Raw genomic sequence first — 11789 nt, forward strand, 5'->3', positions numbered from 1 at the left:
TAAGATTTTCGATTGCTCTGCGATGATGCAAAACGTAGCCTTCTCTCTTGAGAAATAACCGGTCATTCAACGTTAATTCAGCTTTTAACACACTTTTAAAAATAATTACACTAGTGTTGTGTATTTCCTAAGGCACAACTGGTATTAAAGTAAAATTATAAGTACATTTATATGCCTTTTGCAATGAGGGCCAATGAGTTACATAACTTTATGCTTTAATGTTTTCACGTTTTGCATCTTCTACATCCTTATTCGTGTTAATAGGGTTGTAATATTCCCGTGAGTTTTACACATCCATCGACACATTTATTTACGTGTGTGTGTGTTTGCGTGCGTGGATGGGTGTGTTTGGGGGGCAGAGATGAGTACTCATTTCCTTTTCCTAAATATACCTCTTGCAGACGAATCGTACATAAATGAAAGCAATGTAATTTGTACTGGACTAACATGTATTGCCAAATTGAATTCAAATCTGAACCCCCATTAGTTCCCTGATTAGTGTTAGCTACCATGTTTCATTAGCACAAATATTCTTCTTAATAATATTTCTCCCATTTTTAGATGTTGTGACTGAAATGTAACAGTAGGAATTTTAGGGTGTGTTGTGTAACAGGTATTTAACATTTTTTTATTCAATTTGTATTTTGTTCAACTTTATGGATTGTCTGCTTACACTTATTCAGATGTGATCCAGTTGTTTGAACAAAGATATTATGAGATTCCTTCAATATAGCCTATCATGAATTCCATTATCTATGCTCATCCCAACTACCTGTGTCCAGATAAAAAAAATACCAAAGGGTTGCTGCACCATATTCTCAAATAAGGGATTGCTATGGGTGGGTTTGAATCAGATCTTGGTTGTGTCTGCTTACAGGTGAGGGGATGGCCCAGGTGAGCAGGAGCTTCTCAGAGCCAATTGCACTGGCATCACCTGCCTGGCAGACAGGCCCAGCTCCCTGCCCTCTGCAGTAAGGACCCCAGCCAGGACCACCAACCCCATTCAGGACCGCCATGAAGCCAGCCCACGAGCGCAATCAGGAGTGCTTGCCTCCCAAAAAGCGGGACCTCCCAGTCAACACCAATAATAACAGCAGCAGCTACAGCAGCACTACAGGTGGTGGAGGGGTTGGACCAACAGCAACAGCAGCAGGAGGAGGAGAAGAGGCCACCTCCACCCAGAATGCTGGGGCCAGCAGTGATGTCCAAAGTGGGGCTGGTAGTGGGGAGTGGTTACGGGCCCAGCAGAGCCTCCATTACAGCTTGGAAGGGGCGGAGAGCATGTCAGGCCTGGCACCTGACCAGTACGGTATGCTGTACAAGGTTGCCCTGCCGTCTGTCACCTACGCCTCCACCAGCCTACACCCTGTGCTCAGCCACATGTCCCCTGCCTACACCGTCCCCTCTTCTCTGCTCCAGCACGCAGGCCTGTCCTACCCTTCACTCAGCTATGCCCAGATCCCCCACTCCTCGCTGCAGTTCGTTGGCTCCCCGTACGCGGCCGTGCCTTACGCTGTGCCCCCTGGCTTTGTCCACAACTCCCTCCTTTCGCCCCAGTCAGCCATCCCCCAGCCCCACGCCGTCCCACACCTGGTCCCGTATCCATCGGTCATCCAGGAGGGCGTGGTGTCCCCACCCCAAACGCAGGTGTCAGCCCACGCCTATGCCAAAGTGGCCGCAGCGGCCGTCGGAGGGGTGCCTCTGGTGCTCTCCTCTGACCATGCAGCGGCGGCAGCCCAGCAGCAGCATCAGCAGCAGCTTGGGGCGTTGGGGGTCCTCTCTGCTACTGAGCTCAGCCCCAGAGGAGTGCCGGTGTTCTACCATACGCCCAGAGTGCAGGCCTCCAGAGAGGCCATGGAGCAGGAGCGAGAGAGGGAGTTGAATGGCGGGGAGAGAGAGCAGCACACAGCCAGAGAGCTGCTCCAGAACTCGACCAACGCGCACAGGAATGCTCGACTGCTGCAGGCGGCACCAGGAGCGCCCGCCTTGGACTCCCAACACCAGGAGCGTGGCTTGAAGAGTCGGCGTCCTGATGAGAGGGCCTCTCCAGGCCAGCGCAGCACGCCGGACACAGACCTGGAGGTAAGCTGCATCCATGCCACATGACACATCTGGAGGGGGTCTGCAGAAGATGCTTTGTTTAAGGTCTTGGACAGCATCCCTTATGGCATTTGGAAACAGTTTAGGCATTTACAGAGAGTAGTTTGAGTGTGGGACTATAGGGACTTCCCAATAGGTAATTTATCACAATATGCTGCAGTTATTACCTTCAGCAAGGAGGTTATGCGATCGGGTCCGTTCATTTATTTATTTATTTGTCCATCTGTTTGTCTGTCTGTGGACAAGATTTCTCAGAAACTACTGGGCGGATCTTTCTGAAATTTTCACAAGAGGTGGATCTTGGTCCTGGGACATCCACATTAAAATTTCAGGATGATCCGGATCTTTGTTTTCACACCTAAAATGACATTTCTCGAAAACCAATGACCGGATTTTAATGAAATTTGTGTACCTCCTTGCTGGAGGTCAGAAATCTCCGATTGCTCTTGTTTATAATAAAATTGAACTGTTACAGTACAACACTGCAGTATAAATAATAGTGCCCCCTACTCAGGTACTGTGTATGATCTCATTATAAGTACTGTGTATGATCTCATTTTAAGTGTTGAGTATGATTCATTATGACACACCTTACTCCTTTATTAAATCAAACCTGCTTTGCGCTTAACATTTGTCTGTTTACACTTTATCTCAATAGAATTTTACCTCCTGAAGTAGCATACAAATCACTGTATGGTCACATACTAGAGAGTCTTGAATTATTTCATTCATAGTTGTAATGTTGCATCAGATTCCATGTCACAGGACTTCAACCTGCTGAATCTGAATCACTTTTTTCCCCTCAAAGCCGCTGCTTTTCGCTGAGCCACAGTAGCAGTATTTCCATGTTCCTCTCCACTTCCTTCCTTTATTGGTGGTGGTTTGGGTGTGTTGGTGGTTGGGCAACTCTCTGTCATGCTGGCAGGCTGTGCTGGGAGGGGCTGGAGAGGCCACGGCTGTTGGGGTTTGTGGTCTTGACTGGAGCTGACAGGAAGCTGCTCTGTGGTCATTTGATAGGGGGAGTGGAAGGGGCGGACAGACCTGGTTGGAATGTACCCAGTGATGATGTGTTTCATTCCTTGTTTGTCCAAGAACTGATGATGACCAATACTGTAGAGAAAATTCTAAATTAGCATTCAGTAAAGTATGATTTGGTTGACATCATCTATTAAGGAGTCTTTATTGTGATTTGTGCTTTCAGAGAAGGTAGCACCTTGTGTGACTGCTGCACTTATTTATCTTAATGCGAGTGTTAGGCCTGGGTGGTATTTTTGTCCCTTAATTACAGTTCTTTAGATGGCGGAACATAGAGATATCTGACATCCTGTGTTGTTATGTGAATCCGCTGCAATTTTGAGAAAACAGGTTTGATAAAAAACTTGGGTTGATGTAGCTTAGTGACTCATCATATTTTAAGAAACCCTTCCTTAATAGTCTTTGCTGTTTCATGTCAACATAGAATACTGGCAGCAGTATGACCTACCCAATTTCCCTAAATGAAACCAAACACAGTACTACTGCACTTGTCTAGGGGCCACATTTAAGTGTAATCATTTAATCACTCAAAGTGTTGGTGGATGACTGCTTTGTGTTTTCTCAGGTCCAGCAAGTAGTCGGATACTTGGCGTCTCCTGTTCAGGCTTGCAGTCGTAAAGAAGCCCTACATGGTCCCCTCAACCTGTCCCAGAGCTCCCAGCGGAGCAGAGAGGCTCATGGGGAGGGTAGGATGGTGTATGCGTCACCCCCAGTCGCCATGCCAACGGAGCTGCGAGCTCCAACACACACCCAGCAGGTGATGCAGGCCCAGACGGGCCACCATGCCGTCTTCCTGGCCAACGGCCAGCCGGTCCTCATCCCCCTGGACTACCACCGCCATGCCCAGCCACAGCAGCAGCCCCACCCTTACCCCGGCCAGCCCAACGATGCAGCTGCCGCCCCCACGGCCTCCCCGTCGCCCTACCCCAAAGCCCATGAATACCCAGCCGCATTGTGCCTCCCGGAGCGGGCTGCGGCGCCTGAGCTCCAGCAGCCTCCCCTGGCTCAGGCCATCCCCACGGCCATAGCCCTTGCCCCAGTCCCACTCCCCGCCCAGGCCCTGGCCCCCCAGGCTTCAGCCCCTGGCGCTGGACCCTCGCACTTCATGAAGGGGGCCATCATCCAGCTGGCCACAGGCGAGCTGAAGCGGGTGGAGGACCTACAGACGCAGGACTTTGTGCGCAGTGCGGAGGTGAGCGGCGGCCTGAAGATCGACTCCAGCATGGTGGTGGATGTGCGCGCCAGCCAGCAGCGACCTGGTCTGGTGGCGCTGCACTTCAGCGTGGGCGAGCAGCAGAGCAAGGTGACCATCGACGTGCCGCCCGAGCACCCCTTCTTCGTCTTTGGCCAGGGCTGGTCGTCCTGCAGCCCCGAGCGAACAGCGCAGCTCTATGGCCTGGCCTGCCACCACCTGCAGGTGGGCGACGTGTGTGTGTCCATCGCTCTGCAGCAGCCCCCACCGGCCCAGCAGAAAGCCCAGCCACAGCAGCAGCCACAGCAGCACCAGCACCAACAACAGCAACAGCAGCAGCTGGTACATGCCAGGACTCCCACCAAATCAAACTCCACATCGGGGGCCCTAGCCCAGCCAATGGGGCCCCCGGCGCCCCAGCACACGCGGCCCCACAGCCAAAGCCACTTCAGGATGGAGCGTGTCCAGCGCGAGAGGGACAGGGAGCGGGAGAGGGCGGAGAAGGACGAGGTCATGCACGTAGTGCCGCTGGGACACGCCGAGGCGCTGCCCCGGCCTAACAGGACTTCTGCCGAGCATCCACGGAGCCACAGCAGCTACTATTTGCACACGGAGGGCCACTCACGGCACGAGCCGGTCAGTGGCGGCAGTGGTGGTGGAGGGAGCTTTGCGCTCACCTCATCCAGCGCGGCCCAGAGGCGCTGGTCGGCCCCCGGCTCCCAAAGATATCCCGTCAAGAGCGAGGAGAGCCGCATGGCGGGCCCCTCACGGCCCTCTTTCATCCCTCAGGAGGTCAAGCTGTCCATCGAGGGCCGCTCCAACGCCGGCAAGTAGCAACAGCAGCAGATTGTCTGAATGGAAGGGATGGTGTGATTGCAGAAAGTGTCTGAACTGGAGGAGAGAGGGAAGAGCAACAGAGAGAGTGAGAGAGAGCAAGAGGGAGGGAGGGAGAAATAAAGTGGGAGAGATGGCGAGATAGAGAATGAGAATGTAGCCTCAGAATGTTTTTTGAGATTTTGCACACACATAAGAAGACTACACTTTTTTTTGTTTTCTTTTCTTTTCCTGGTTTCAGGCGTGAGGGGCGCGCTCATGGATTTACGGGTCACATTCGGACCAGCGCACCCAGAGCGAACCTTCTGCTCCTGGGCCTCACTTAGCTGGCCAACTCCCCCCTTAACCAAAGCCCAGGGCACCTCTGCCCTATCTCCCTCTCTCTTTCTCTCGCTCTCTCTCTTTCTCTCTCTCTTTCTGCCTCTCTCCTGCAGAAGATGTCCAGCCATCAGTCACGCACTCACATTCTCCCTGCCCTGAAAGTCTATCACCTTGGCCCATTAGAGGGTGGCAGTGAGGGTGGGTGCTGCACATGGCACACCTAAACACTCCCCACCTCCCCTCACACACACACACATGTTTTTTTTTCACAGCATTCTCATCCCATGATCTAGTGACTAGACCACCGGTGAATTTTAGTTTTAAATTTCCCTTTTTTTTGTCTTTTTGAAACCCACTGAATGGTAAAGACACAAGGCACACTTGAAGGTTCTCTGTATGCAGATTTGTCTCTCGGTCTCTTGCCTTGCAGATACTACCCTCTTGAGCTCTCAGTCATGAGCTCCGCACCCAAAAGACTTCTTACCTCCTCCCACAGCTGTCCTCTTGTGTCTTGTCTCAGGGTGTGTTGATGTTTTTGGGCTGAGGGTTGGGGGGGTGATGGTGTTTCAGGAGATTCAGGCAATCGGATGAACACCTCCGACTGCTGACAGCCACGCCCAGCTCGGATCATAAGCTCGCCTGGCGAAATCACACGCCACCCGTGCAACAGTTACACTATCTGTTTTTTTTTTTGGTTTGTTTCATTTTTTGTAGCTTTTTTTATTTTAATTTTTTTTTCTCTGAAGAGATTCTGAAACTGCATTCCAATGTCCTAGTGTGATGGCTTCTCAGTACCTCTATGGACAGTATACCTCTGTGTGTGTGTGTGTGTGTTTGTGTGTGTGTGTGTTTGTGTGTGTGTGTGTGTGTGTGTGTGTGTGTGTGTGTGTGTGTGTGTGCCTTTGGCCATTGACTGTTGGTTCAGCCATGCTTGTGCGTGCTTTCTCCTGCTTTAGAAGCAATGTTTGGTGTGCACCAAAGTCCCCACCCCTACTTCTTTCTGCTTTTCCTTGTCCTCTTCCTGCTTCTTGTCATCATGAAGGAGAGACAGCCAGGCCTGGCTGCCCACGACTGGTCTATTCCCGTGGCGACGTGTGACCCCTAACTCCTGTGCAGTTACCAAAATCCGAAGCAATAGTCCAGTCAGAGCACGAGGCTGGTTATGTTCACCACTCAGTAGATTTGTCTGAGTTTTTTTGGGGGGGATGGGGTGTTGTTATTTTAATATCGGCTCTGATTTAGTATGTTTCTGTGCTACAGCCATAGTCTCTGCCCCTCAGGCCTCCATTTTACCCCAACCCTACCCCACTGGCCAGAAATTTCAGTTTTGTTGTCCCCATGTTTTTTAAATGAAAGCTCAGATGATTAATGTTACTGCAGGATCACTGTCAAACAACGCATGTTGGTATTTACTTTTTCCTTTGTATTCGGAAAAACAAAATGGGATACTCTCCTTTTCTCCAAATCTCTGCGGTCGGATGCTTTTGCCCAGCCGTCTGCATTTTCCCAGGGATCCATAATGATCTACCTTTTCAGACATCATCAAGAGAGACTTGGCTCCCAGTCTATGCTGTTGAGCTTTTTAAAGTCTTTGGTTCTTCTCCCCCTCTTTTTGTAGTCAATGTATTCTTGTACAGTATATAGGAATCCTCTCTTCTTCTTACTGTCTCTGGCAATATTAATACTGCGTGGTTCTTAAGATTGTCTTGCATTGCACATATTATGAAATTTCACCAATTGATTCACACTGACATTTTAATGGGAATCAAAATATCTATATGACTATTTTAGCTTTTTTAAATGAAGGGAAAGAAAACGTTGTGAAGTTTTTGCAAGTGCGAAAGAAAAGGTTTTTCTCAAGGAATTTTGATGGCTAGAAAATACTGACTGGCATGGTAGACACTGTTTACAAAATTAGCCAAGAGAAATGCTGCAGTTTCAATTTTCTTACACTGATAAGTTAGTCACACACTATTTTAAAATGGTGGAAAATAAGTGCAATTAGACCTGGTGTTTAAAATGAAACAAAAGAAGATATGTATTAGTTGGAAACGGCATTCCAAAACCTAAGCCTGACATTCCCATTATCCCATCACATTTTTCAGTGTTCTTGTTTGTGTCCTTCGTTTTTTCTTCTTCAATTTTTTCATTCTTACTCTCCTTCTGGTCCTTAACTGCATGATGTTTTGCGCAATCCCCAACCCCCCACCCACCCCTATGATTAGTCCCTTAGTTCTCACACCAGACAAATAGCCCACAGTTTTCCACGTCCACAGTTTAATCTTAATTCTTCCAGTCTCAGAGAAGGCATGAAGTCAAGGCATTAAGCATTGTCTTCTCTATACACCCATTTGAGGTAGTTTCATAGAAGCCTTCCTTCTGTATTCGGCTAGGCTAACTGGCTGACTGAGTCATGAGACTTTGGTTTCCCAACACATACTACTAGTTGAATATGTGGCCTACATGCTGTGCCAGCTCAAAATAAAAAAAACCTGCTATACCCATAAACCATATTTGGTGTTGAGGTCCAATTTTGATATATGTCTATTTCAGTGACTGTATGTTAGGATAACAGGCTCCTGCAGCTGGTCCGTTGCACCAAATTAGCCTTCAAGTTTGAGGCCTCTGCTGAGTCTGTTGTCATGTCTTTAATAGTAACCATGAGGACCTCTTTCATTCCACTGCACGTTCCACTCAATGCACTGGTGTAGAATCCGGTCTGTAAATCTTTCGGGATTCTGTGACCACGTCCTCAGTGCACTTTACCCCCCCCACCCCCTCCAGATAGCCATCCCTGTAAAAGAACAGGGACAGACAGACAGGACAGGACAAACCGACATTTCACCACCTTTCTTAGTATTCTGTTTTTGTCTGTATGCGGTATAGTCGGGTTCGACCACGTGACCAAATTGTTGCACAGTGAATACAGTGTGATCATTTGGGTCCATAGAGCAGCACAGATACTTTCAGTTTCTGTGTTGTACTATTTTTAGTAATATTGATTTTTGTTTGTTTCAAGTATATGGCTGTGTGTTTTCTGGTGTCAGAGAAGCAATATCCTCAAACGAAATACCTGAGAAAAATAAGTCATTTTTTTTAGCATGTGCTATGCAGTAATCCTTTTGAATTGTTTCTCCTGCCTGCAGTCCCATGGCACACACATAAGAATAACTTTCACTTCTGTTGGTTCTAATGTTGTAACCGTCTGCTTCCCATACATCAGTCCTACAAATAATATGTTTCCTTGATTACCAGTAGAGGTATGCAGGTATGTTTTTTTTCTTCCCTTTTATCTCCCTAGGGTTACAGTCCCAAGTACTGTAGATGTTGTCTTGAGAAATCAGCATGGCCTATTACCTCCTCACTGCGGTTTGCATCTTGCAGCACGGTAGCGTCTTTCTCTTGTGCTGATGATTTAAGACAGCACAGTAATGATGATGATGATGATGATAATGTCAATGGTTGCGCTTTCTCTCTGGGTCCTCCTGTGCACTGCCTTACCAAATGTCTGCCTGCTCTTCGGTCTCGTAGCGCACTTTGTTGTCAGGACAGCCCGTGTCGGCGTTTTGCACTGGATTTGCAAAGTGTCTGAGAGTGGCCGAGCACATTCGCACTACGAGAAGAGAAGGCAGCTGCAAGAAGCTATGTCTGTGCCTTTCTGTTGTCCAGCCCAATCTCTGTACCTTCCTCCTTTTGGTCTCTGCCCTGAGAGGGTGTGAGTGATCGGTTAAGGCCCCTAACCCTTACCCTGTCTTTGTCCGTGAGTCAGATATTTGCCCCTAGTGTGTTTGATAGATGTTGCGTAGTTTGGTCGAGCCTGCTGTAATTGACCTCCCCGTAGGGCAGGCGAAAGCCACCCCTTCCTCCTTTCCTGAAGTTCCTCTGAGTCTTTGGTTAGCCCCCCCGCCCCCCAAAATGGTTCTGACACCTCACACAAGCGGTAGCATAGCATTAGTCCATAGGGTAACCTTTCACCCCCACTGCATGCACGTACACCCCTTTTGACCTGAAATATACCCCTCAGGATGGGGTGGAGAGATGAGAGGAACCTCTTCTCGATATGTAACCTCACAAAACCTGTCCCTGAAGGACAAGGCCCTCCTTTACACTTGTCTTACTGAATTGAAGACATGTTGCACTTATTTTACCCTCTTGTTATAGTGTGTTAAAAAAATGGTGAAAATAGAGTCTTTTAACTGTTGGCTATCAGTGATTTTTTTTTTTTCTCTGAACTATTTAATCAAACATGAAACAATTTGAAAACAATCATCCAACTGATGTATGTGTGTGTTTTGCGTGTATGTATGTTTGTACAGATAAAAAATAAGTAAGTTTAGTATATTACAAAGCTTGTTGTTATAACGCCTTAAAATATGTGCATCATGCAATATACGTCAGTGGAATAACCTTTTTTTTTTTTACCTTCCCCCCTTCTCTTGCTGTTTTTGTTTCTTCTTTCCTTTGTCCTGGAGAGGTGCTGATTTCTCTCTGAAGCACTGGCTCTGTGGTAGGCGTGACCTGGCAGATGTTGCAGTGGTGGTGCACACTACTCAAACCCACCACTGTCTTGTACTGTTTTGGTGGGAGGAAAGTCAGAAGTGCAGCATATCACTAGGCTGGACTCATTCACACTTCTCAGCCATAGTGCTTCTTCCCAGACAGGCTTCTAAAAATGTTGATTCATAGAGCACACATTGCACGCTTTTTTTTTTTTTTTTTTTTAAATAACTGCCTTTCGGTATTTATTTTGGCCCTCGTGTTTATCATGACGAGCGAGGCAAGCAGTCAAACCATGTTTCTTCTAACAGTCATACTCGCCCCCACCCGTGCACTGCTGATATCATGGTGTTTCTGAACAGTGCACTCGAAATAGAGGTCGGCCTCATCCTTCTTCTATTATAGTAACCTTTCCTGTCTTTGCACCAGGTAGTTGTACATTTGAGCACAGTGCTATCATTTTTGTTTCCCGTCAAACAAATTATTTTCAGTGTCAGAGAAAGGCTGTATGAAGTTTGTTTTGAGTCCACATGCTGTGGTATTCGTATCGTTGGTCTGAGGGAAATCTAGGATGTCAAGAAAAACATGTCCCTCTTACTCGAGTTTGACCATGCTTTGTGGAATCAAGAGAGTTGATTTTCTTCATACTTTTTAATTTCTCCTTTTTTTGTATACGGTTTAAAGTTTTAAAGGAATAATGATGTAGTTTAAATTCGACATTGTACTTTTGGCACTAAGTGACACTGCTTTTTAATGTGATGTGTGACCAGTTTTAAAAAAACAAAACAGCATCTTTTAATGCATAAAAATCTGCAAAATATATGCAATGATGTATATGTCCATATTCAATCCTCAAGTATAATCCAGGTTGTATAAACTTTGTATAGTGAGTTTTAAAATTGTATGGCCGTACCAATATGTATTAATTCTTATCAAAAGCCTTAGAGTTGTCTACCCAAAGTGCTCCCTTAGAATCACCCTTCCACCTACCTGAACTTTTCAAAAGCATTAATAACTATATTTTGTTTGCGTTTTTATTTGTACCCTTTTTTGAATAAAATAGATTTGTACTGTATATTTGTACCTCTCTGTGAACTACTTAGGGTGGTTTCGTTTGTTTTTTGTTTTTGTTTTGCCGTTTTAATTCTATGTAAGGACACAAAGATATTGTATTTTTATTGTTACAGCTAACTTCTTGGAAACTTTGCATTTATCATGTTTGTTAAGTAAATACAATATAATATATATATATAATACTACTAACTTGATCCGAGTACTCTTTCAACCACAGTTAAGGATGTTGTGCATTACACCAATAACCTGAGAGATTCATGTGCTATTTGTATGCTTTGTACCTGCATGCAAAAAGGTCAAATATCATAAGCCACACTTCCCCCGTGCAAGCAGATCTTAGGATGAGACAGGGTGGCATCTTCTAGTTGAGTCATTGTGTTGGAAAGAGTCGAGTGAAATTGACCTGAGACTGTTTAACGGTCGAGTAGAGTGTGTGCTCTCCCGTTTGCCCTTTACATAACCCAGGGTTGCATTTGGACAAGTCCACATTGTGTGTGTTTCCCAGTGTTACAAGGCCTCTGTCTGACCATGGGGAATAATAGAGCCCTTTGTAGAGCACAAGTAAGGAAGGTCGTTTCAGAGCGGGCCACTTTATGTTTGCTGACTGGAGCAGTGAGTGAGGTTTGAGTAAGTGAATTAGAGTGAGAGAAAGAGAGAGAACAACCCAACTGTGCCGTAAAGTCAATGTTTTATTCCACATTCTATTCCAGGGTCCATTGTGAATCTGCACCTCTGT

General features: G+C 46.8%; 1 protein-coding gene across 1 annotated transcript; it reads left to right on the forward strand.

Annotated features, from left to right (window-relative positions):
- Nucleotides 1–1014: 1014 nt before the first annotated feature.
- Nucleotides 1015–5161, forward strand: atxn1l (ataxin 1-like; the record flags this gene model as incomplete). The annotated part of the gene is made up of 2 exons (XM_080844174.1): nt 1015–2082; nt 3701–5161. The coding sequence occupies 2 exons, from the start codon at nt 1015–1017 to the stop codon at nt 5159–5161; spliced, it is 2529 nt and encodes an 842-aa protein (XP_080700300.1).
- Nucleotides 5162–11789: the final 6628 nt, after the last annotated feature.

This window comes from Sprattus sprattus (assembly GCF_963457725.1).
Source record: "Sprattus sprattus genome assembly, chromosome: 8".
Taxonomy (NCBI): Eukaryota; Metazoa; Chordata; class Actinopteri; order Clupeiformes; family Clupeidae; genus Sprattus; species Sprattus sprattus.